This window comes from Mustela putorius, unplaced genomic scaffold (assembly GCF_011764305.1).
Source record: "Mustela putorius furo isolate JIRA1106 unplaced genomic scaffold, ASM1176430v1.1 tig00000145_pilon_pilon_pilon, whole genome shotgun sequence".
Lineage (NCBI taxonomy): Eukaryota > Metazoa > Chordata > Mammalia > Carnivora > Mustelidae > Mustela > Mustela putorius.
This window is the reverse complement of record NW_025421294.1, coordinates 21768384-21794651: the sequence shown is the minus strand read 5'-3', so window position 1 is coordinate 21794651 and position 26268 is coordinate 21768384. Positions and strand designations below refer to the sequence as shown.

Here is a 26268-nt window from a genome sequence, read left to right as displayed (position 1 = left end):
ATGTTGTGCACATATGTGGGAGTCTGGGTAGGATCCACAGCGCCATGATATGATCAAAGTCCAAGACTTGGCAATGGTTTGGAATCTCTGACGTATACGGGGAAATGAGGCCAGAGAGCGGTTTCATTTCCCCAAACTCTGCTAGCACCTTGGAGGCAAAACCCGAGTCTCAGATTTGCTTCAATAATGACATTCCAGAATGATTTTCTCTGATCCCACTCCCGTCTATGTTTAGCCTGCCTGGCCTCTAAGTACCCTTGGACATTCCACAGGCTCTTAGATTTTGCCTGGTCTCGGTAGTACTTAACACGATGGGCTCCCCACCTCAGTTCTGCCTCCTGCATCCCCATTTCTACCAAGTGGGCCTGTATTCCCCCATCTCCTCCCAAACCCATGCAGTCACCTGATGCTACTAGGTCAGTGTGGGTGCCTATCTTCCCCATCCCCCACCGTAACCCGAAGCAATGAGTTGTCTGTTTTTGGCTCTTGGCTTCTCTCAAGGCAGAATGATTTTAATCCCAGCTGCCCAGTGATGTCAGTCTAGCTGGCCTGAACCTATCCCTAGGCCTGTGGGCTCCTCATCTCTACCCCATCACCTAGGGGTATGCAGGGTAGACATGAGGGGCTGCCCAGCTCCCTTCATGTGTGTTTGTATGTGTGTGCATGTATGTTTGTGCCCAAAATTGCATGCACCATATACTTGCTCACAGACATACACACAGGCCTCAGTACCCATGCATTCTCCCCTCTATCTTGTAGAGGTGTCAGGCCCTGGAACACTCTTTGCTGGGCACCCTGCTCCAGACCTTTCCTTGGGCTTTCCATAGTCCCTGGTTTGGATCTCTACATGGAATTCACCACACAAGGTATCCCTGTGACAGTCCAATGTCATCCAAGCAGAATGCCAGCCTTACCTCTTTCTAGCTTTGTGACCCTAAGCATATTCCTCAACGTCTCTTAGCCCCTGCCCATAACAGTGATGATGAAAATCTCCAGGTTGCTCATTCATCAAATATTTAAAAGAGTGCCTGCTGTTTGCCAGACTTGGTGCTAGGTTCTGGGGGAGGTGGTGAATGTGACCCAGCCCCCACCCTCCTGAACTTACATCCTACTGAGGGAGATGGCAGGAAATAAGGAAGAAAATAGAAAAAGGAGTTTCAGTTCTGCTAAGTGATGCTTGGCAGATCGGATGCTCAGTGGAGGAGTGTGAGAGTACAGGGTGCTGAGAGAGGGCCTCTCTGAGGAGGCAGGATTGGAGTTGAGCCCCAAGTGACAGGAGAGGCAGTCATTTAGAGATCTAGGGAAAGCGCATTCTAGGCCAAGGGTACAGCTGGTGCAAAGGCCCTGAGGTGGGAATGAGCTCAGGGAGCAGAAAGAAGGCCAGTGTGGCTGATGGGGTGGGGGATGGGGAGAGGGCAGTGAACCAGCTTAGACAAGGCTTTTTTAGGCCATGCTAAGGAGGATGAATTCTAATTGAAGTGCAGTGGGAGACATTGGAGGGTTACGAGTGAGAGAAGGATATAATGTGATTTGTGTTTTCACAGTACATTCAGGCTGCCATGGGGAGAGTGAGGAGGGGGACAAGGTTGTCTTAGGCACAGCTGAGACCCAGAAAGTGGCTGGTTTGGCATTTAGCCCTGGCCCTGCCAGTGTTCCATTATTATCTTGGGTCCACCTTAGTTGGAGCTGAAAAAGATGCCACTGATCCCAAGGTCATCTCAAGGGCAATGGGTAGTAGGAGCCCCTGCTTGGAGCAGGGCCTGGTTTATGCTGAGAGAGGATGCAGGGGATCTAGCCACTGCCAGCCTGTCATCCTACTGCTTGGGATCAGTGCCTTGTGGCCCAGCTGCATTTCCTCCCTTGGTCTTGCCAGCAGGGTTGGAGGGGGCAGGGTCACTGCTTCGGGTAGAGTCTCCTGCTTGAATATTTGAGCCCTTGATCTTGTAGGAGGATCTGACAGAGGGCCTGGGAAACTGTGGGCTCCTCCTGCATCTCCAGCCGATCCAGGTACAGAAGGAAGCTATCCCTGAGTTGTAGTGCCAGCTCCTCAACTGTGTAATCTTGGGCACAGCCTTTCCTGGTTCTGTGCCTCAGCATCTCCATTTGTCAAATGTAGTGGTGGGAAGAGTGGACCATAGCTACCTTTCCCCTTGATCCCTGTAGGGGTTTGTTCTTCCTTGGATTTCTGCTTTCTTTGCATTCATGATCTCAAACTCTTCCACCAGCCCTGGGGAAGGAGGAGAGCAGAGGTGATGCTCCCATTCTGAAGATGGGTTCATAAAGGGCAGAGGGGACAGTGAGGCATCTCAGGGCACATGATGGTTCAGAGTGAAGGCTTGGGGTATTGTTTCACACCTCTGACCCGAAGCCCCCCTTTATGCACCCCTCTCTTGGGCTCAGAAAGAGAGGGGGTGTTCTGGCTCAGCTATTTCTGGGCTCAGCTGGCCCTCAGCCCAGGCAGGGACTCTGGGCCCCCCGCCCGGAGGAGCTCAATGCTGCCCCTTGTCTGCCCACCCCCTGAAACTGAGGACACGGCCCAGTGCCCGGTGTTGGCAGAACCTCTATCCCACTCCCAGCTGCAGGAGGACAAGGCAGGGCAGGTAGGGTTGGAGCCAGCCTGAGGCAGCTGCTGAAAGTTGGGGGGTGAAATAGGGGCCTCCCAAGATATCCTTAGTTTGTTTATAACCTTGGCTTTGGGGTTGGTGTAGCATGAGCATAAGGGGAAACCATTTATGCTTTCAAATCCCAGCCTTCACTGGGACCTCAGACAGAGCCCTGACCAAAGGGAGGTACTTGGTCCTGCTGAGCTCAGCCTCCATGTGTGGGTGTGGAAACTTGAGGCGCCCTGGTGGAATTGGGTTGGAGCCTTGTGCCCCATATCCAATGGGCATCCAGGCCCCTGGGCCAGAAAGCAGGCCAGAGGACTAGAACTCCGGCAGCAAGCCAGAAGTCCCCACTCTCCCTCCTCTTTCCTTTAGAAATGCTCCCCCCACCCAGAAATCTCAGCTGAGGAGATGACCTCCTGTTCTCCCCACTCCCAGCACACAACCGGAGGGAGCAGACTGAAATAGCAGCTGCAGCAGCAGGGATTTAGGGCAGACCAGACGGAACCCTTACTTAGTGCCGAGCCCCTTGGGGTCCCTGGCGTCCTAGGATCAGGGCCCAGATAGTCTACTGCCTGGATCTTTATGAGGTTTTTGTTGTTGTTGTTGTTGTTTTAATCTGTAGATGTTTTTTGTTGCTCTTTTGTTTGCTTGTTTATTTGTTTTTAAGTAAAATCTTACACTCCTGCCATCTTCAGAACTCTAGGAGAAATGCTCAGAGTGGCGGGTGGAGGCCCCAGATCCCTGTTTACCCTGTTCTCTTTTCTCCATGTGTGAAAATCGAGGGTTCAATGAATCTTAAGTGGGCCTGTGGTGGCAGATATCCCCTCCGGGGCCTGGAAACCCCCAGAGAAGAAGACTGACCTTCCTATCCAGGCTCATCTTCTCTATGTGGGAAGTTCCTCTTGGAGTCTAACTCATGGTTTTTTTTTTAAAGGAATAAAAGATTGCCATATCTGATCCCTGTAGGTTCTGGTTTAGGAGGTTTGGGGGGAAGGCCTTATCTATTTTAACAAGTTCCTCAGGCGACACTTCAGACCAGGCAAGTAGAAGAATGGGTCTCACTTAAATTATTACTGCAGTACTTGCAACTTGTTCTGCTGCAGCCCAGAAGGCTGACCAGTCTCTCTCCTCCAGACTCCCCTGAAACCTGGACCCTTTCTTCAGAAGAGCCTGGGAGTATTGGGGGGAAGCTGAGGCCTGAAGAAGGAAAGAAGGAAGTTGTTTGGAGGGAATGGTCTGTATCCCTGGAAACAAAGGTCATGGGGTGGGGTGAGGTGATACAGAAATAGCCTAGGGGCTAGGTGGGGCCAGGGGCAGAGACAGGGTTGAGGGGGAGCTAGAACTAGCCCATTGCATCTGTCCTCTTGTCTGAGATTAGCTTGGGCTGCAAGCCTCTGGGAATTGTGGGCTGGTTTTGATCAGCTTTAAAAGGGGATAGGGATGGAGATAACAGCTAAAAATGCATCTCCTCATTTTAAGAGGAGGTACAGACCCAAAGAAGGGCAGAGGGGAGTGGGGGCAGGCTTGGCTGGGGTGGTAAGGAAGCCCAACCTGGACCCACATGGGGTCACTCAGTGAGTTGGGCAGAGCAGGGCGCAGCTCCCCTTCCGGTGCTCTCCCCAGAAAGTTCCATGGCATCCCTCTTCAAGGCTGGGTGAGCTCTGGGGGCCCCGGTGTGGAGGGGATCCCCAGGTCCCACTCCTCCTTTCTCCTCGCACAGCCAGGGCTCTGGGCACTGGGCAGAGAAGACAAGCAGACTGTGTAGGTGAGGGTCCTGGGTGGCGGCTCACCCTCCCAGCACCCTGGACAGCGCCTCATGCTGGGCCTGGGATGGCTGCCCTGGGCCCTCAGGTTGGTTTCTCTGGGTTGGCGTCAGGTTCTGATGAAGCTGCACTTCTGTTGACTTCCTTGTCTCCTTTCTTAAATCTCCCTCTGAAGGCAGCCCCAGCTTATTTCCCTCCATTCACCCACAGATTCACTCTTCTCTGGCTCCTGGAATCAGGGTGAGAACTTGGAAAGAAACAAGGGGACCGGCTGCTGTCAGCCTGGAGTTTTGCTTACCTCATACACAGGCAGGAAAGGGAGGGGGTTTGGAGAAGTCCTGGACCCTTTCCTAGTTCCTCCCAACCTGGATTTTTCTCACAGGGCTTTGGTGGATTCTGGAGGGCACAACAGAGACAAGTAAGAGTTAACAGGGAAGGCAGGACTGGGCACACAGGATGAATGCAGCTCAGGGGAGAGATGAGCTGGCCTGAGTGGTACTGTTGCCCTAAGGTGCCATAGCCTAACCCGTATTCCAGCCAGGAGGTCCTGAGAAGATCGTCTCGCCATCCTCCTGTCCCCAGGCAGGCTGCTCAGTGCTGGTCGTGCTGGGTTTTAGACCCCTCGGCACCTGTCCTGTCTGACTCACCTCTTCATCTCTTCATTCCCCTCCGGGTCTAGGGGAGTTCCAGGAGCAGTCAGCACGGGGAGGAAGTAGTGGCAGCCATGGATGAGGATAAGCTTCCGTCTGTACTACCTGGGGAAAGTGGTGCTGCCTGGGACCCCAGCTTGGAGTCCGAGGAAGAACCTGGGGTCCAGAATGGAATGGCATACAGCCAGGACCTGAACAGTAGCTACAACAGCCCAGCGCATGAGATGAGGGGCACTCTGGTGGACACTGAGGAACCCATACAGGGCCCGGACATAGCTCTCCATGGTCTCAGCCTTGGCCTTTCCTTCACCAATGGCCTAGTTCTGGGGCCAGACTCAAATATTCTGGAAGATTCTACAGAGTCCAGGCCCTGGAGGGCTGGTGGGCTGGCAGAGGGGGACAATGTTTCCAAGAATCTCTGTCTGGACACTGAGGACACTCAGCTGGGGTAAGTGGGGTCTTGGGTTGGGGGCTCACTACATTTAGCTGTTCCAGTGCTGTGTGGCCTGGGTCTAACCACTTAGCCTCTTAGGTGCTTGTTTTTCTCCTCCATACAATGGGAATTTCATGTCCCTGTTTTGTCCAGCTTCTGAGTGTTTTGGAAGGATAGAGCCATTAGATTTCAAAAGCCAGCAGACCTGTTGTGCCTTCCACCCCCAAAGCCTCCCAAACCATCATGGGCTGTATCCATATGGGGTTGGAGGACCACACACCACCCTCCATCCCAGGCTGGGCAGTAGAGTTGAGTTCCAAAATGCTTTGACGTGGAAGGTCATCTGGTCCATCCCTCTGTTTCCTGGAGATGAAGATCTCCCAATTCTGTAACTGACCTCAAAAAAGTAGACTTTGTGGGTTAATCCCTGCCATCTGCCCCTCACTTGAGTGCCCTCTGGAGGTTCTACCAGGAATCTCACTTCAGTCCTACTTAATGCAGTTACAGTCCCATTTCTATTATCCTCCGTAGGAGACGGAGAAACCTTCATGTCTTGGAGGTGCTAGTTGGATGGGGGTGGGTGGGAGTGGTGGGGATGGGACAGGAAATGTCTAGAAGACCTCAGGGTGGGCTAAGAAAAGCAAAGTCTTAGTGTCTTATTGTGAAGTCTTATTGTGCACAGTTGTGGGCCCTGGCCTGGACAAGCAAGTATGCATAGGTGGCATGCATGTTTCTGTTTGGCCTGTGCATTGTTGTGGGTATAGGAATGTGTGAACACATGGATATGCATGGGTTTGTGTGGTTTTGTGTGTGTGTCTGGGGGAGGTTGTGTGTGCCTGGCCTGTGCATCTGTGGGTACACACTTGGGTCAGCATGTCCAGGTCTAGGGCTGAGTATGGCTAGCTTTGTGGATAGGAATGGAAGTATGTGAGGCTGGGTGCCTGCATGTACCAGGTATCCTCTGGCCGGGAGTGTTTCCATCCAGAAAGGTCCTAGGACAGCCACTTGGCTCACAGTGGGGTGCACACAAGGGTCTGGGGCTTCTTGGAGCATACTATTTGTGTTTATGTGGTGTATTTATTGGGGATGGCTGAAGGTAGGGGCAGATGGAAGTTTGGAGATTAGGCTAATGGTCTTCAAGCCTCTGTCAGGACCACCTCTCAGGTCTGCTCTGGTGCATGAGAAGGTGGGAGGTAGTGGGATGGGGGAGACCATTCAGGCTCTGACAGTGAGATGAGAGCTCCCCCAAGGGCAGAGATCTGTGTTATTCAGATGTCTCTGGAACCTAGCATAGGCCTAGCAGAGGTCCCTTTGCTGGGCAGGTGTCTGGCATCTGCTCTGGTAACCAGGGCAGTGACCCTTATGTTCCTTCCCTGTTCCTGGAGGTCACCAGAGACAACTCCACCCCAGCTTACTTCCAGGTGTCCTGCTACTTCTTAGATTCTTGCCCTCCTCTCCACTTGCTTCTCCAGCAAGAGAAGGCCTAATGAGGCTCAGATCTCAATCTGCTGGAACTGGGCAGGGGGCAGCGGGCTGGGACTCCAGTTCCTCTCTCAGGTCAGTATGCTTTTGCAGGGAACACAGTAGGACCACATCTCAGACTTGGGGTCCAAGGAGGTGTCTGAGGGGAGGGGGTACTTCCCAGTCCTCCAAATAGAGCTTGGACTCTCTGAGGCCGCAGGGGCTGGGAGAAGCAGTGTGTGGCCGATCCGCAGGGGGAATGAGGGGTGTGTCACTTTGCAAGGGCGGACCTTGATGTATCTGAAATGGGCTGGACTCAGCCTGCTTCTTCCTTTGGGTCTCTTCTCCTCGCTGTCTCTATGTTCTGTCTCTCTCTCTATCTCTTCCTCTTTTTCTCAGTCTATTTCTTGTCTCTCTTATTTTTCTTCCCCTCTCTCTCTTTTTCTTCTTGTGGCTCTTTTGTTCCATCCCTCTTGATCTTGCTGTTTTTCAGTGTCTCCTCTTCCTTACCTGTCTTCCCTATGTATCTCCCCAGTGGGTAAGATTCTTCCCGGGATGCCTCAGTTTACCTCTGTGTGTTCTGTTCTAGGTGCTGGGAATACTTCAGTGAACAGAACATACAAAAATTCCTACTATGATGGAGCTCAGGGTCTGGGGGGGATAGACAATAAATCGTGAAAGTAATAATTATATAGTATGTAGAAAGGGGGGTAAGTGCTTTGGAAAAAAAATCAAGTAGGAAAAAAGGGCTGAGGTGTTTGGAGGTGGGTCCCAATTATAAAGAGGGTACTCAGGGCAGACCTCATGGAGAAAGGGGTGAGGAAGGAGGGCTTCAGCATGAGGGAAGAGCCCTATGGCAGAGGAATTGCCAGCCCAGGCCTCTTGCAGGGACAGGTCAAGGTCCTGCGGGGGTTTCTGCGCACTGGGAGGCCAGGGGGCTGATAAATACCTGTAGGTTCACCCCGCCCGCCGTTCATCAGGGTTTACTGAGCACGGATTGTGTGCTGGCTATTCCCTGGCCTTGTGAGGGGTGTGACTGGGGAACAGATGGGAAATGCTGACAGGGGCTGGCAGCTAGGGAGGAGATACCCTGAGGATGGAGGATGAGGAGAGGGGCCAGTGAGGTGGGTGATGTGCTCCTGCCTTCCTCAGTCTCTCTGAGGAGGTGATATTAAGGCCAAGCCTGAGAGTTACAGTGTGGTCGGCTAAGCTGAGAGCCTCTCAGGCTGTGGGGATGGCAAAGTTTTGACCGAGCATGACCCTAGTTGTGATGGGGGATACCCGCGTGGCTCTGGGAAGCCTGGAGGCAGCAGCCCCTGGGCCACAGTGGAGGGAAAGGCCTCCCATTCATTCATTTAGCAAATAAATGATGCCTACTCTGGGCCAGAGACAGGGTGGGCACTGGGGAGGACCACGCCCATCCTTTTGCATTGCTGTACCTTAGCACACAGCCCAGCATCTGGCGTCTTGTGCCCAGGAAATCTGGGCTGAAAGAATAAACAGGACACCATCCATGCCTGAGCCTGCCCCTGTGGAGCTCCCAGATGTGGATCGGTGCCATCCTAGCCCATGGAAAGGGAGGCCTCCTGGCAGCATGGTGACTGGTCCTTGTATCCCACAGGCTGGGTGGCCCGGGAGAGCCGGATGTGCGGGACGGCTTCAGTGCCACGTTTGAGAAGATCGTGGAGTCAGATCTGCTTCGGGGAACCCAGTACAGCAGCCTTGACTCCCTGGATGTGTTGAGCCTCACGGATGAGAGTGACAGTTGCGTCAGCTTTGAGGCCCCCCTAACACCTCTCATCCAGCAGCGGGCCCATGATAGCCCCGAGCCAGGGCCCAGCTTAGGCACTGGGGACATGGGGACTGAGGGGGACATGGGAGCAGCTGGTGGTGATGGGGAGCTGGGCAGCCCCCTGCGATGCTCCATCTCCAGCAGCCGATCAGAGAATGTCCTGAGCCGCCTGTCTCGCACAGCCGTGCCCAATGGCTTCCATGAAGACGGACCCCGGGGTCCAGGTGGGGACGAGGAGGAGGAGGAGGAAGAGGAGGAGGAGGACACAGACAAGTTGCTGAACTCAGCCAGGTGAGGTAGAGCCTATGCTGGGAACTGGGAGAAATGTTAGGCAGATGGGGAAACTGAGACCCAGAGGAGGCACTGCAGATGAGGGCGAGCCAGTGCCCAGAGTGAACAAGCCCTTTCTATGGTCACGGCATCCCAGACCTCCCACCCCGGTCCTCAGGTTCCCTGCTTCCCTCTTATGCCCTTCTAGCTGTGGTGGGGCCAGAGAGCTGTGCTGTGTTGATCATGTAGCTTCTAGTGATTTCACTGCGGGGCTCTTGTAAAAGTCTGACTAGATTCCCTCCTGATACAGTGGGGTTCTGCCCCTGCTTTGGTACCTGGGTGGTTTTCAGAGGCCTGGGGAGACCTCCCAGCCTCTTCCCAGGGCTCTGACCCTGGTCCCCTTCTTTCTGTCCCTACCTTCCTTTTGCAGTGACCCCAGCCTAAAGGATGGCTTTTCAGACTCGGACTCAGAACTGAGCAGCTCAGAGGGGCTGGAGCCGGGCAGTACAGACCCACTGACCAACGGGTGCCAGGGCGTCAGTGAGGCCGCCCGCCGGCTGGCCCGCCGCCTCTACCACCTCGAGGGCTTTCAGCGCTGTGATGTTGCCCGGCAGCTAGGCAAGAAGTGAGTTGTTTTCATACCCCCCACCCCGGGCAAACCCAGTGTCTTTCTCAGCCTGAAGGAGGTGTGGGTGACTACTGTCAAGGGTGTCTGGTGCTTGGGGTGTTCCAAATAGTCCCCAAGAGCTCCTCCTCCTGCTACTGTCCTCATTCCTGGCCTTGCCCTAAATCTGTTTCCTTTCTGGGCTGCCTGGGCAAGGCCCGTGCTCTCAGGGAGGGGAGGTGGTGGTGGGGCGGTCCCTTGGGGCTGGGGAGTACAATGTGGCCTGTGGTTATGGTGATGGTGTGAGAACAGAGCAGGGGGGCGTGGCTGGGGAAGAGGAGAACCTGGGCCTGGGCGGGGACTGCTGGGGACCCAGGAACTGGGAAGGGGTTCCTGGCTGTCATTAAGCCCCACTCTCAGTCTTTTGGGACTGGCTAAGGGGGCTGAAGCTGCCAAAGCCCAACCCTGGCCCTGGGACTGGGGAAAGGGAACTAGCCACGTGGGAGTGCTGGGGGCTGTGTGGGGATGGGGGGACAGGCAGGGACTGAGGGAATCAGCAGACACACCCCATGTGTTTCCAACTATCAGCATGGCCACCTGCCTCTGCCCTTCCTCCAGGGGGGCCTCTCATCCCCACATTTAGGCTCTGAGATGGGGAGGCAGTCACAGCTCTCAAGTCAAAGGGTCAGTCTAGCCCCTAGGCCCCAAGTCGAAACTGACTGAAAAAGCTGAGGCCAGCTCTGCTTGGGATCCTTCCTCCAACCCCCGCTCCCTCCTCCCCCAGCCCAGCACCCCCTCCCCGGCCACCTCCAACCCCCCCATTTCTCTCCCTGCTTCCTCCTTTACCCTTCTTAGCCTCCCATTTCTCCTGCCTCCCAGCCCCAGCCCAGACATTACATCATGACTTTGAAGCCTCACCTCTCCTGCTGGACTGTGACCTCCACCTTCAACTTAATGACATTCTCCTGGAGCCTAGGTTATGTTTGATTTGCAGCCTTCCATCCTTCAGCCCCTCCTCTACAAGAGTTTCCAACCTGCTTAAGTCTCTCCCATCTAAAAACAAAAATTCTTCCACAACTGCACTTCCTCCCCAGCTTCTTGGCAGTCAGAATTCTCAAGTTTTCTGCCCTGGGTGGCCTCAGTGCACTCCCCCTCTCCACATTCAACCCCTGGGGCAGGCTTCCCTTCCTACCATCTGCCTTCAGCACACCTTCCAGGTCAGGGCCAAGTTAGCAGCCTTTGTCTTTGAGTTCAGGGGCTGCTACCTGGCCTCAGTTTATCCCTCCTCAACATTGCAGACATACCCCACTACTTTCTTTTTCCTTCTGTACAATTTTTGTTTTGTAAATTTCAACCATACACAAAAACAGAGAAAATATATGAAATCTCCACATACCCATTACTCAGCTTCAAAGTTAACAACATCCCCCTTCCCCACCCCCGACCCATTTTGCTGGGATATTTTAAGGCATATTTTAGACACTCTGTCATTTGATCCATAAATACTTCAGTATGTGTCTCTAACTGATGAGGATTTTTAAATATAATCATCATTCCATTATAATTTTTAACAAAACTAACCAGCATTCCATAGAGTGTCTAACATTTAGTCTTAGTTTAATAATTTGTCTCAGAAATGCTTCTTCATATCAGGATGCAAATGAGGTCCATGCTTTGCCTTTGGGCACCATGTCTCTTGAGTCTCTCTTTTTTTCCTCTTAAGTCTCTTAATAGGCTGCCGGGCTGCCTACTTTGTCTAAGGCCATGTATCTGTAGAAGAAATGGAGCCATTTGTCAGGAAGAATTTCCCATGATTTGAATTTGGTGTCCCCATGGAGTTATGTCATGCTTTCTCCATTTCCCCAGTCCCAAGTCTCCTATAAATGGGGGAGAGCTTGGGGCTTAGATACATTCAGGTGGAAATTTGTTCTCTTTTCTGATAAGAATTCATCTCTCCAATATTCTTGAAATTCTCCCTTGGCCTCCAGGACCCTGCACCCCTGGCTCTCTCTGGCTGTGTTTCTCTGTTTCCTTCAGGGGCGCCCTCTCTCTTCTCAGTTGGCCTTGACCCTTAAGAGGGGCTTCCTCTGATCTCTGTCCTAGGTCTGCACCCTTCTCTCGCTTGGGGTCATCCCCTTTCTCCAACCATTAACCAGCTGCCATCTCTCACACTGGGACATCCAGCCCCACCTGATGTCCAGCTCTGGACACCTCCCCACAGCCCACCTCCTGGGGTCATGCGCTGCACCGTTCCATTGCCTGTGGATTCTGCTTTGGAAATCTTACTCCTCCCCAAACTCTCTGTCTCTCTAGGAAGCAGCCCCTGCAGCTCCTAGTGGTCTCCACTCAGCGGACAGTGTTCCACACACAGATCTGACCCACTCACTCAACCCCTCCCTTCTTTACCCCCTTCCTGAACACTACCCATCCTTCCCTTGGCTGTTGTGCCCCACTCCCTACCTCATCTCTTTGCTGCCACTGCTCCTGCTCTCTGGCCACAGGGCCCTGCTGATAGCTACTTGGACATGTGCAGTTTCCTTTACTGGGGACACTTTGCGTCATCCGTCTCCCTACTCCCTTCACCTCACTGGCTCTTACTTTCCTATAGGTCTGCTGTCTTCACAGAGACCTCATCTCCTTTAGGAAGCCTTCCTGACCCCCTCCTACCCAAGGATGGACTGTCATTGCCCAGCTGGCTGGCAGGGGGAGGCAGCCTAGGGAAGGGCAGCTCGGGTGGGTGGCTCTGGGTCCCCCAAGGCTCACTGCCCATGTGCTTCCTGTTGGTGGATGTGTCCTGCTTCTAACGAACACCCTATGCTCTCCTGACAGCAATGAGTTCAGCAGGCTGGTGGCCGGGGAGTATCTCAGCTTCTTCGACTTCTCGGGCCTGACCCTGGACCGAGCGCTCAGGTCAGTGGGGCTGGGATGGGGGGGTAGCCACATGGAATACAGGCCACACATCTGGATTCTCATGCAAGCTCTGTCATAAACTTGCTGTGCAACCTTGGGTGAGTCTCTGGACCCTCCCAGGAATGTTGTGGAGAAGGGGCCATGAGCACAACAGCCCCCGGTAATTGGTAGACGGCTGAGCGTAGGAAGGTGGGAATGCCATCTTGAGGTTTCTGGAGCTGAAGGGCAAAGGACTTGCCAGTATTTGAGCACTTCCTGTTTGCCAGACAGGATGGGTCTTTCCATACCCTTTGGACTTCATCCTGACCACACCCCTGCAGCGTAGGTGTTAGGACTGCTGTTCACAAATGAGGAACCAATCATTAGGTAAAGTGATTCCCCCTCTGTCCCTGAGGGAGGAGATGGCAAAAATGGGGTTTGATCTCAGGTCCTCTGGTGTTTGGATACAGACAGTAGCCTTCAGGAGGGTCAGGTACAGGCTCCAAGGGGTGGAGGGTAGGGAATAGAGGGCAGCCCAGTGTCTAGCCAGTTGACAGGCAAGGCCCACAGGGAGATAGCAGGCCACAGCCGTTGGGGCGTAGGGGGATTCGCAATCTCTGTGCTAAGTAGGGGGTGGTCCCCAGATGGCAGATCTCACTGTGTCCCACATGTCCCCCACACTTAAAAAAAATGTATTTTCCATTCCTTTTTCTCTGCTTCACTTGGGATATTTTCTGTTGACCTGCTTTTAGTTCACTTACCCCCCCTTTTTTTTGTGTGTCTAATATGCTGTTAAACCCATTTATTAAAATTTCAACTTTTTATTATTATATTTTTCAGTTCTAGAATGTTCTTTCTTTCTTTCTTTAAAAGATTTTATTTATTTATCTGACAGAGAGAGACACAGTAAGAGAGGGAACACAAGCAGGGGGAGTGGGAGAGGGAGAAGCAGGCTTCCAGCTGAGCAGGGAGCCTGATGTGGGACTCTGATCCCAGGACCCTGAGATCATGACCTGAGCTGAAGGCAGATGCTTAATGACTGAGCCACCCAGGAGCCCCTAAAATTTTCATTTTGTTAAATTATAAAAAAATAGATTCTAATTCTCGAGGGGGGAATTTCTCATCTTTCCATTCATTTATTCCATCTTTCCCTCTCTTTTTGAACATACTAATCCTAGTTTATTTCAAAGTCCTTATTTCAAAGCCTGCTCATCCCAATATCTGTATCTTTGGAATCATCTCATCTGTTTCTTTTGTGTCTTGTTCTTCTCTTGGTGTTCCATCATACATCCTGTCTCTCTGCACGCTCAGTAATTTTTTTTTTATGAGATGCTGTACATTTTGTATAAAATTAGAGAGGTTCTAGATAATTGTATTTTCCTCCAGCGAAAGTTTACCTTGTCCTTTGCTAGGCAGTTAGAGGTGGGGCAATCTGACCATGGCTGAGCTGAGGAAAGGCTGCACCAAAGTTTGGTAAACTCAGGGACCTCCCATCACAGGGTGGAGGACCGCATGGCTTTCCACTAGAAGCATAGTGTGTTCACTGGGGCCTCTCCCTTTGGTGGGTCCTGAATCCTACTTGTGTCTCCTCAATATAGGTAGAGTGTCAAAACAAAACAAAACAAACTCAGTCCTTCTACTTCTTAGAGGTTTTCTGCTTAGCTTCTTAGCATCCTGCCCCTCACATCTTCAGAATTTGGCAGACTTCTCCAAGGGAATATTGGCCGTATATTCACAACCCGTTAGGTCTCCAGGTTTGTGTCTGAAACCAAGTCTTCTGCCTCTTGCCTTTGCACATAATCAGCAATGTCCCCAAGGAAAATTATCTGTAGATGAACCCCTCACCTCCATTCTCTCCTTCCTGGAAGTTTGGCCCAGTGGCTTCCTGAGAGCTTAAGAGAGATGTATTCTGTCTGGCTTATCTCAGGTTCTCAGGGGAGATATTGTGCTGCTGCAAGTTGCTCTGTCCTGAGCTGAGTCTGAAGTTTGCACAGGGATGAGGAAGAGTGGTGGGAAAAGACGTTTGGTGGGTCAGGTCACAATCAGAGGCCTGGGTATTGTGCTGGAGAGCCTTGTATGCCAGCCCAGTAGATTGAGGCTTAACTGCAAAGGCACTGGAAAGCCACAGAAGTTACTGGATGTAAAGCATTATTTTGGAGGTAGTGCTGGCGGCCTTTGGTCTGGAGGCATGCAGGCTTCTGAAGAGGGTCAGGTGGGAAAGGATAGGCCTGAGGTGGGAGAGGATAGCTCTGAGGTGGGCAGTGGGACTAAAGGAAAGATTGGTGTGAGGGTCCTCCAGAAGATTAAGTAGAGGGATGGGTGAGGCCAAGGTGTAGGGGAGAGGGTAGGCAGTGGTGAGGCTGAGCCTGGGGGCCACCCGAGAGTTTGGTGGTGGCTGTGTCAGATTGGGGCTTGGGGAGGACCCCTGGTGAAGGGGTGTTTGGCCTGGGGAGTGGGAGGGATGGATGGCTTGTAGATAGGACAGGTCAAGGCTGGGATGAGGGATGGGTTTTAAAAAGTCCTAGTGGAGTGTGGTTAGAGGAGGAGGGGCAGAGCTGGGTGCCAGATGGGAGGAAGAGAACAGGGAACAGGAGAGACCGGGGGTGGGAGGAAGGGGAGACTAGATGACAGACAGCGTGTTTTGTATGGCAGTTGACTGCCTGGGATCGAAGAAGACCATGGCCTTCTTGGTCCCAGGGGGGGCCTCAGGAACAGCATGAGAGAGCATAAAGCAAAGTGGGCTTTCCAGAAATGAAATGAACCATAGCGAAATTAGGAATGAACTAGTCTCAGGAACGCTGCACAGATAGAGGCTCGAATTTGCTCAGTTTGGTTTTTCTTCCTAAGAGAGGGGTGCCTAGGCCCCATCTCCCAGCCCCTGTGGTTTTGGGATCAACTCCTAGGGCCCCTGAAAGCCAGTGGCTTTTGAAGTGGGCCAGGAGAGGTGGGTAGAGGTGCCCAGTAGAGGAGGGAAGGTTTTTTCAGACAGCTTCAGCGTCCCCAGAGGCATGGTGCTCGTCCTGGCCAGGGTGTGAATATTGTGTGGAAGGCGGATGGGGGTGAGCTTGGAGGGACAGGAGCGTGGTGGGAACATGTTCTGTGAAGGCCAGAACATGAGGAGCTTGGCTATTATCCTGAGCACTCTGGGGAGACAGTGACAGGTTTTAAGCAGGGATGAGTCTCAACTACATGTGTGTTTAGAAAGGCTGCTCCGTGTCTTCAGGGGGAATGTATCAGAGAGGCACAGGGGTGCCCCAGTCTGGAGGCCACAGTGAGTGTGCTGGGTGTATGATGAGGGCAGAGGAGGAGGAGGGTTTGAGATCAAGGGTGAAGAACAAGTCACTGTCAGTTCAGACTTGGTGTGGGGGAAGGGTGAGGGAGGCCAAGGTGGGGCTTGGGGTTCAGCTGGGGGCACATCCAGTGAGGAACAGGAATGACTGAGGAGGAGCTGGGGGTACGGTGGGGGGCACGAGAGGGTGGGGGGCAGGTGTGGCCCATGCAGGCCTCGCCAGAGAGGAGGGTGATAGAAGTGGGCGTTTATCCTGAAGCAGGCCCATGGCAGAACTGAGGGGCCTTTATTCCTCACGCTCTGTCCCCTGTCCGCTTCCTGGAAGGCACTGAGGGCTGAAATTCTGAAGCCCCCTAGCCTCCACAATCCGGAAGCTGTCCTGGGGAAGGTGCCTGTGCACTGGAGCCCCCGCCCCCTCCGACGGGTTTATGTGGTGCGTGCGTGCGTGTGCATGCGTGGTGGTGGTGGCAGCGAGTTCTTCCCCGGGTGAGGATCCATACTGACTGAGGGACTCTAGAGGTCTCCAGCATCCTTAAATTGCCCTCCAGAACCTTCCTGAAGGCCTTCCCGCTGATGGGGGAGACGCAGGAGCGTGAGCGGGTCCTGACGCACTTCTCCCGCCGGTACCGCCAGTGCAACCCAGAAGACAGCACCTCGGAAGGTACGGCCGCCTGCCCTACCTGCTGCTCCGCGGGGCCCCGGTTTCCCCCCAACCCCGCCAACAGCCGCTTCTATCCTGCTGGCTAAACATGGAACACAGGAACTATGGCACCTGGAATGAGGTCTGCTTTCTGGACAAGACACCTTCCAAATGTCTTGCCTATGGTCATTCTTCGTGCCTGGGAGTCTGCTGTCCTAGATTCGGGCCTGTGGTGTTCTGTTCTCCCCGGCCCCCCATTGCAGTGCTGATTGTTGGTGCGGTGGGAGTCCTGGGGTGGAGTCCTGGGGCCAGGCCCTCTTAGTCAATTGAGTGGCAGGACTTTCCCTGTGGATGGACCTGAGTCCCAGGACCTGGGGGATGAGGCCAGTTTTTGGAGGAGACACAGGCCATGGTAGGGACATAGTCCAGGACCCAGCGCCGCTCCTGGGTCTGAGTCTCAAGATGAGTTCGGTCACAGGAGGCAGGAGTCTGGCCTAGAACAGGCCCAGGGTGATCGGGGGCCCTCTGAGGGGAGGGGTTGGCCCTGACCTGGGGCAGGCAAGTGACTCTGGTGCTGTGGTGGGGGTGGGGCAGGGAGCATCCATAGGTCCTGGGCCCTGAGGTGCGTTTGGCTGGTAGCTGGCCTCTTCCTGTCTCCAAGGCCACCAGGTTGACTCTGTCAGGAGACAGCTGGGTGGCTGGGTTTGGGGAAGAATGGGTCCTCACACTGAGGCTGCCACCATCTCTGATTTAGATGGGATCCATACACTCACCTGTGCTCTGATGCTGCTCAACACGGACCTGCATGGACATGTGAGTCGGGGAGGCAGAAAAGGGGCGTGTCTTCTCACTGACCCTCCCCACCATGTCCTGGGGCTCCTCCTTTCTCCAGCCCCCTTCCTAACAGCTGCTTGATGGCCATGGTTCTTTAAGCAGAGCTGGGAGTTGGGCAACTTAGCTTCCCTGTCTCTATCTCTCTGAGATCTGCCTGTCCCCAAGCAGGACAATGAGAACAGCTGAGGCACAGGGGAATTAGGGTTTGCAGGGTAAAATGTGCCCCCCATCTGTGTCGACTCCAGGCATTGCTAAAAGATCTTGTGCTCTTCCTACCCTTGTCCTACAAGTCCGAATTTGACCCCACTGCATTGTCTGGCCCCAGGCAGCCCCCACCCCTCAAATGGTAGGTTGCCCTCAAGGGGCATTCTTGTCACCCCTACCCACCACCGGGCAGTGACTGACAGGTGAGTGCCCCAGGCTATGAGGCTATGCTCTCTCAGCCCTGGGCTTTCTCAGTGTTGCTTGTGACTCAGTAACTCCTTCTTCTTTCTTCCATCTGCTCCCGGGACCCCCCTCTTTGGGTTCTCTTGCCCTCCATCAGGTGGTAAGTGTAGCTGGTGGTGTGCATGCCTGTGAGCCCAGAACCCCCATCTCCATGTTCCCTTCTGTGTTCCCCATCACTTCATCTGGCCCTACCAGTCACTGCCCCATCATTGCTCACTTAGTGGAGCTCAGAGTCCCTCTGTTAATTTGGGGATCTTCCATTAACTCCTGGGGGCAAGAGGCCATCCAGTATCATGCTGGAGTTAACCAAGAAAGCCCAGGGCATAGAGTGGAAGAAAGAGCTAAGACACAACCAATTGCAGATCCTTCTCTTGCCTCCACATGGAAGCTCTGTGATGCTGGGCAAGACTCTGGACCTCTCTGTGCCTCAGTTTATGCCCCTGTGGGGTGGGAATAATGATATTCTGACTAGTGTCCTGGGGAGAATGGAGAGAATTAATATGCACAACACCAACTGTCAGGGTCTGGCACCTAGTGAGGATTTTATTTTGAATAATGTCATTACATAAGAATGACAATGGTATTCATTACTTATATTAACATTTGAATGACGGAGAGCCCCCAAGGCCTAGCCTGCAGATCTGTGGAGGGTCACGAATATGAAAACAGCAGCCTGATGGCAGCCTGAGCAGGCTGGCTCAGGTGGGCACACTGGGGCGCCTGGCCTGGGAAGGGTGACAGCCTTGCTGACCTTGGTATAAAGAGCTGTCATGGGCTGGCAGCCTGAGCGTGGAACAGGAGAGAAGACAAGTATATTCCATGCGAATGTCACCAGAGCTAGTGCCCGTCAACCAGCTAATGCTCCCCCAGATGGCTCACTCTGTTTACGGAGAACAAGTGTTGCTAGCACACCTTAGAAAGAGCACTAAGGATGCTACATCCTTGGCCGAGCCTCAGGGCAACCTCAGGACGCTGCCGTGCCAAGTTCTAGAAGGCCTGCTCCATGGTTATGAATGGCAGTAGCCACTGTCCAGTGACCCCTTAGGCTGAGGATTCCCCTAAACTGGGGGGACCTTCGTTGCCATTGGCCCACCTCAGTGCCGGTGGCTGAAGAGAAACACCAGCCACTTCCTGGTGCTCTCGTGGGTGGGTCAGGGTGGTGGTTTCTGCAGGCAGTAGACCTTGAGGATCCCGGTGTTCTCTCTTGAGGCACTATTGCAGAAGGATCAGGGGAAAGGGTTCTGGGCCAGAGTCCCCGGTACTTCCTCACATGACTGCTGTATGGCCTGGGGCAAGTTACTTACCTCACTAGATCTCTGATTTGCCGTGTATGCTTCCTTGGCTTTAGGAGATGGCACTTAGCCAGGGGCCTGGCTGCAGTTCCGTGAGCTCTCTAGAGGCTCTCCACGGGAGTGGCTTCCCCTGCTTCGAGCTGTCCCCCTTGCACTCCATGGTGGATGTGGGCATCTCGGGAAGGTGGGGCCTGCGAGGGCCCCAGAAACAGCTCGAGTTAGAGAGGGAATAAAACAGCTGGCAGGGGGGCTTGGTGCATGTTCTTCAGATGCACAATTTTCGTAGATGTTTCATGTGGGCTTGTAAAGGAAGTCCATTCTGCAGCTGGTGCTTGTCATGTTCTGTATGTGTAGATAAGGTCAAGCCTTTTAATTGTGTCATGCAAGTCCTGTACATTCTTAGTTTTTTTTTTTTATTGGGGTAAAGTACACATAACATACCATTTTAGCCATTTTCAAGTATGCAATTCAGTGGAATTAAGTACATTCACATGGTGTGCAATCATCACCACTCTATACTTCCAGAACTTTTTCATCACCCCAAAAGCAACCCTGTGCCTATTAGTAGTCACACCCTCCTCCCACCCCTGGCAACCCTAATTTGCTTTCTTTTTCTTTGGATTTGCCTATTCTGTGTATTTCATGTGAATTCAGTCATATAATATGTGGCCTTTTGTGCCTGGTTTCTTTGACTTGCGCTTGTTTTCAAGGTTAATCCACTTTCTAGCATGTGTCAATACTTCATTCTTTTTAGGACCAGATAATCTTCCACTTCATGATATACCACAGTTTGTTTATCCGTTTATCTGCCGATGGATCTTTGGATTGTTCTGCGTTCTGGGTATTGTGAATCATGCTGCTGTGAACATTTGTGTACAATTGTTGTTGTTGTTTCAACACTTGTTTTCAATTCCTAGGAATAGACTAGCTCCCTCACATGTGAATTCTGTGCTTAACTTTTTGAGGAGCTGTGAAAATGTTTTCCATAGTGGCTGAGCGATTTTAAATTCCCACCGCCAGTGTGTGAGGTTTTTAGTTTCTCCACATCCTCATTAACACTGCCTTTCCTGGGTGTGTCTGGTGGCTCAGTCATTGGGTGTCTGCCTTAAGTCAGGGTCATGGGTCCTGGGATCAAGCCCCGCATCAGGTTCCCTGCTTCTCCCTCTCTCACTCCCCCTGCTTGTGTTCTCTCTCTCGCTGTCCCTGTCAAATAAATAAAATCTTTAAAACAAACAAACAAACAAACAAACAGAAAACCCTACTCCTTTTCATTTTTAGGGATCAGCATCCTAGTGGGTATGAGGCGGTATCTCATTGTGGTTTCCATCTGCATTCCCCTGATGACTAGTGATGCTAGAACATCTTTTCAAGTTTTTGTTGGACATCTTTACAACTTCTTTGGAGAAATGTCTACTTGAGTAACTTGCCCATTTTTTTTTTTAGGATATTAAAAAATTTATTTAACAGTTATAGTAAAAAAAATTTGATTTGTGGTGAAATACGCATAGCATTAAAGTTACCATCTTATGTAGTTTAGTTCCATAATGTTAAGTATATCACACTGCCCTGCAACTAACCTCCAGAACTTTATTATCTCCCCAAACTAAAACTCTCTACACAATAAACAACACTCACCCTCTACCTTGTGCTTGACAACTACCGTTCCACTCGATGCTTATGTGAATTTGGCTACTCTAGATTCCTCAAACAAGAGGAGTCATAGAGAATTTATATTTTTGTGACTGATATATGCCACTTAGCATAATGTCCTCATGGTTCATCCATGTTGTAGCCTGTGACAGAATTTCTTTCCTTTTTAAGGCTGAATAATACTCCATTTTCTCTATGTATCACATTTTGTTTATCCTTTTGTCTGCTTATGGACGCTTGGATTGCTCCTACCTTTTGGTTTCTGTGAATAATACTGCTATGGACATATGGATGTATGGGTATTTCTTTGAGGCCCTGCTTTAAATTCCTTTTGGGTATATGCCCAGGAGTGGTATTGATGGATCATATGCTAATATCATTATTCACTTTCTGAAAAACAGCTGTACTGTTTTCCAAAGTGACTGAGCCTTTTTATGTTCCCACCAGCACTGTACCAGTTTTCAATTTCTCCACATCCTTGCCAGCACTTGTTTTCTGTGTTTTGATAGTAACCATCTTAATATCTTCTTGTGGTTTTGATTTGCCTTTCCCAAATGGTTAGTGATGTTGAGTGTCTTTTCATGTGCTTATTGATCATTTGTGTATCTTCTTTGGAGAAATGTCTATTTAAATCCTTAGCAGCACCTGGGTGGCTCAGTTGGTTAAGCTCTGACTCTTGGTTTTGGCTCAGGTCGTGATCTCAGGGTTGTGAGATCAAACCCTGTGGGGAGTTGATTGATATTCTCTCTCTCTCCCTCTGCCCCTTCCCCTACCCCCTACCCATGTACTTTCTCTCACAAATAAATAAATAAAATCCTTAATCCTTTGCTTATTTTTATTTTTTATTTTTCAAAGATTTGATTTAAAAATATTTTTATTTAAGAGTTTTTTTTTAGAGCACACACGCATGTGGCAGTGCAGTTGGGTGAAGAGGCTGGGGAAGACAGAGGGGAAGAGAGAGAGAATCCTAAGCAGGCTCTATACTCAGTACAGAGTCTAATGGGAGGCTTAACCTCATGACCCTGAGATCATGACCTTAGGTGAAATCAAGAGTCCTACACTTAACCAACTGAACTACTCAGGTGCCCTTTAAAGATTTTATTTTATTTTTAATGATTTTATTTACTTGACAGAGACAGACACAGCGAGAGAGGGAACACAAGCAGGGGGAATGGGAGAGGGAGAAGCAGGCTTCCCACTGAGCAGGGAGCCTGATGTGGGCCTTGATCCCAGGACCCTGGGACCATGCCCCAAGCTGAAGTCAGACCTTTAATGACTGAGCCACCCAGGTGCCCCTAAAGGTTTTTTTTTTTTTTTTTTTAAGATTTTATTTATTTATTTGTCAGAGAGAGAGCGAGCGAGAGCGAGCACAGGCAGACAGAGTGGAAGGCAGAGTCAGAGGGAGAAGCAGGCTCCCTGCGGAGCAAGGAGCCCGATATGGGACTCGATCCCAGGACGCTGGGATCATGACCTGAGCCGAAGGCAGCTGCTTAACCAACTGAGCCACCCAGGCGTCCCAAGGTTTTATTTTTAAGTGATCTCCACACCCTTCATGGGGCTTGAACTCACAACCCCGAGATCCAGAGTCGAAGGTTCCACCAACTGAGGTAGCCAAGTGCCCCAAATGATTTGTTCATTATTAATTGCATTGTTTGTGTTTTTGTTGTTTAGTTTATGTATTCTGGATATGGTACTCTTATCAGATATATGGTTAGCAGAAATCTTTCCCGTTCTTTGGGTTGTCTTTTTACTTTCTTGATATATCTTTTGATGCAGAAGTTTTTAATTTTTCTGAAATCCAATTTCTCTATTCTTTTTTTCCTTTTTGCTTGTACTTTTGGTGTCATTTAAGAAACCATTGCCAAATCCAAGGTTATGAAAATTTACTCCTATGTTTTCTTCTAAGAGTTTTATGGCATTGACTGTTATGTTTTGATCTTTGATCCATTTTGAATTAATTTTTGTATATGGAGTAAGGTAAGGGTCTAGTTTCATCCTTTTGCTGTGGATATCCAATTGTCCCAGCACCATTTGTTCAAGAGACCATTCTTTCTTCATTAGATGGTCTTGGTGGTATTAACTGACCACAATATTACAATATATAAATATATCAAAGTAACACCTGTATACCTTAAACGGATGCAGTGTTTTATGTCAGATTTTTTAGTAAAAACAAGTTGATTGGCCAAAGATGTATGGCTTTATTTAGGGACTCTTAATTTAGTGTCATTGATGTATATGTCTATATTTATGCCAGTGCCGCACTGTCTTGATTATGTAGGTCTTTAGTAAGTTTTGGTATCGGGAAGTATGAGTCTTCTAACTTTGTTCTTTTCCAAGATTCTTTTGGGTATTGGGAACCCTTACAATTATATATGCATTTGAGTATAAGGTTTTACATTTCTACAAAAGAGGCCATTGGGATTTTGATAGGGATTGTATTGAATCTATAGATCAGTTTGGGGAGTATTACCATTGTCGCTAGATTAAGTCTTCCAATCCATGAATATCAGAGGTCTTTCTGTTTATTTAAGTCTTTAATTTCTTTTAGCAATCTTTTGTAGTTATCAGTATACAAGTCTTTTTATCTTCTTGGTTAAATTTATTTCTAAGTGTTTAATTCTTTCAGATGTTACTGTAAATGAAATTGTTTTCTTAATTTCAGTTTGTGATTATTCTTTACTTAACATTGATTTTTATGTGCTGATTTTGTATTCTGCAACTTTGCTGAATGTGTTCATTTTTTGGTTGTGTCCTTTAGGATTTTCTGTATACAAGGTCATGTCATCTATGAACAGAGATAGTTTTACTTCTTTCTAATTTGGAAGCCTTTTACTTCTTTTGCTTGCCTAATTGCTCTGACCAGAACTTCTAGTACAATGTAGAAAACTGAGGAAAGTGGGCATTCTTGCTTTTTCCTAATTTCAGGGGGAAAGCTTTCAGTCTTTCATCATTGTGTTTGATGTTAACTGTGAGTTTTCATAAATGCCTTTTATCATACTGAGGAAGTTCTCTTCTACTCCTAGTTTGTTCAGTGTTTTATTTTTATTTTTATCATGAAAGGAGTGTTGAATTTTGTGAAATGTTTTTTTCTGCATCAATTGAGATGAACATGTGGCTTTCCTCCCCACCCTTCATTCTAGTAATGTAGCGTATTACATTGTTAGATTTCTCTTTGTTGAATCACACTTGCATTACTGGGGTACATTCCATTTGATTGTGGTATATAATCCTTTCAAAATACTGCTGGATTCTGTTCACTAGTATTTTGTTGAGGGTTTTTGCCTTTATATTTCTGGGGGATATTGTTATGTAGTTTTCTTGTGATCTTTTTCTGGTTTTGTTATCAAGGTAATGTTGGCCTTATAGAAGGAGTTAGGAAGTTTTCCTTCTTCATCAATTTTTTGGTTGAGTTTCAGGAGTATTGGTGTTAATTGTTCTTTAAATGTTTGGTAAAGTTTACTACCAAAGTCATCTGGTTTTTGGCTTTTCTTTTGGGAGGTTTTTGTGATTATTAGTTCAATCTTTTTACTTTTTTTTTTAAGTTCTTATTTATTTATTTGAGAATGGGAGAGAGAGAATGAGAACATGAGCAGGGCAGGGTGAGAGGCAGAGGGAAAAGCAAACTCCCTGCTGAGCAGGGAACCTGACACGGGGCTCCGTCCCTGGACTCTGAAATCATGACCTGAGCCGAAGGCAGATGATCAACTTACTCAGCCACCCAGGTGTCCTTCAATCTTTTTACTTCTTATAGATCTATTCAGATTTTCTATTTCTGCTTGAGCATTTTTAATAGTTTGTGTGTTTCCAGAATTCGTCCATTTTATCTCATTGTTGTTAATGAATTGTTTAGTATTTTTGTTCTTCTGTTACTGAGAGAGCAGTGTTAAAATTTCCAACAAAGATTGTGAATGTATCTTTCTTTTTTTGGTTCTGACAATTTTTGTCTTTTATTTTTTGAGACTATGTTATTAGATGCATACACATTTCAGATGCTTATAACATCTGGCCTTCTTATCACTATGAAGTGTCTCTTTTCATCTCTAGTAAAGTTTCCTGTCTTCAAGTCTATTTTCTCAGATATTAGTGCGGTTATACTGGAGTTCTTTTGTTAGTGTTTGCATGTATATCTCTTTCCACCCTTTGTTTTTAAGTTTTCTGTCTCCTTATATTTAAAAGGTATGTCTTTTGTGATATACTTAAAAAAAAATCAAATCTGATAATCTTGGCCTCTTAATTTGGCCATTTAAAAAAAAGATTTTATTTATTTATTTGAGAGAGAGAGAGAGCAGGAGCACAAGCCAAGGGAGTGGGAGAGGGAGAAGCAGGCTCCCCTGCAGAGCAGGGAGCCTGACACAGGGCTCCATCCCAGGATCCTGGGATCATGACCTGAGCCGAAGGCAGACATGTGACGACTGAGCCACCTAGGTGTCCCATTAATTTGACCATTTAATGAATTACTAATATAATTAAATTTAAACCTACCAGGATACAACTTGTGTTCTCTGACTTAACATTCTCTGTTCCTTTTCTTCTCCTTTCTTGCCTACTTTTGGATTATTTAAGCATTTTTTAGAATTCCCTTTTATCCCTTTAGCCTGTTAGTTGTTCATTCTTTAAGATTTCTTTTTGTTGTTTTCAGTGCATCCTAACTTATTAATGTATTTTTTCCAGTTCCTGGACAATGAAATCATCTTAAAAAAGTTTAACTCCATTTCTCCCTCTTAACTTGTATATTACTGTTGTCACCTTTTAAACTATTGGATCTTTCTCTATACTTTATTTCCCCAGAAAACTAACTAATTAACTAACTTCCTTCCTTCCTTTATTCTTATTCCTATTCTTATTCTTCTGTAGACTCCATGCTCAATATGGAGCCCAACACAATCTTAAGACCTTGAACTCACAACCTTGAGATCAAGACCTGAGCCGAGATCCAGAGTCACTCAACCTTTTGAGCTACTCAGGTGCCCTTCCCCAGAAAACTTTCTTATCATATCATTGTTTTATATAATCAGTATTCATTTGGATGTAGCCATCCTTTTTATTACTCTTCATTCCTTTCTGCTTCTTCATGATTCTATCTGGGATAATTTTCCTTCTGCCAGAAAAATCCCTTTAGTATTTCCTTTCTTAATTCCAACATTTGTATTGAAGTCTGACTGGGGTGTTTCCCCAGGGCCCCTTGTCCTTGGTGGGCTCTGAATTCCCATTTTTGTTCCTCAGTCCTGCTGACTGTTCAGTTGCTCACCCTTTTGGCCACTCCTTGTGAACCAGCAAATGCTTCAGGTAGGAAAGCTTCTCCTTATGGGGCTTACTCCATGCTTCCCTTCTTGCAGGATCTTTACTCTTGAAGTTCCCACTGCTCTTACATTTCTTTAGTGCCTTCACCCAGAAGTTTTGATATTTTGACCAGCATTTGTTTCAGTTAGGAACATTCATTTGCAGCAAGATAGCCCATCATTTCTGGGATTGAAAATCTTGCCTGGTTATTTATTTTTTTTATTTTGAACTCCTGAGGTGGCTGCGGAAAGTTCAGTGTGTGGAACCCAGACATTATTGCCTCATATCCCTCTATTATGAATACACACATAAGTGGTGACATATGAAAATACATATATATATGTATAAAATACCCACATAAATAT

The 26268-nt window shown here is 49.3% G+C and overlaps 1 protein-coding gene across 2 annotated transcripts in view; it reads left to right on the top strand.

Moving 5' to 3' along the window:
• The window catches only part of PSD2 (pleckstrin and Sec7 domain containing 2), a 57463-nt gene that overhangs the window by 14956 nt on the left and 16239 nt on the right, over nt 1-26268 (top strand). Inside the window, exons 2-7 of one of the 2 annotated variants that reach the window (XM_004744818.3) lie at nt 5049-5467; nt 8535-8996; nt 9406-9600; nt 12409-12489; nt 16306-16418; nt 17152-17212. In XM_004744818.3, coding sequence (XP_004744875.2) covers nt 5094-5467; nt 8535-8996; nt 9406-9600; nt 12409-12489; nt 16306-16418; nt 17152-17212 — 1286 coding nt within the window. In that variant the 5' untranslated portion in view covers nt 5049-5093. The remainder of the gene's footprint in view (nt 1-5048; nt 5468-8534; nt 8997-9405; nt 9601-12408; nt 12490-16305; nt 16419-17151; nt 17213-26268) is intronic. The other variant, XM_004744820.3, reaches the window with a different exon arrangement.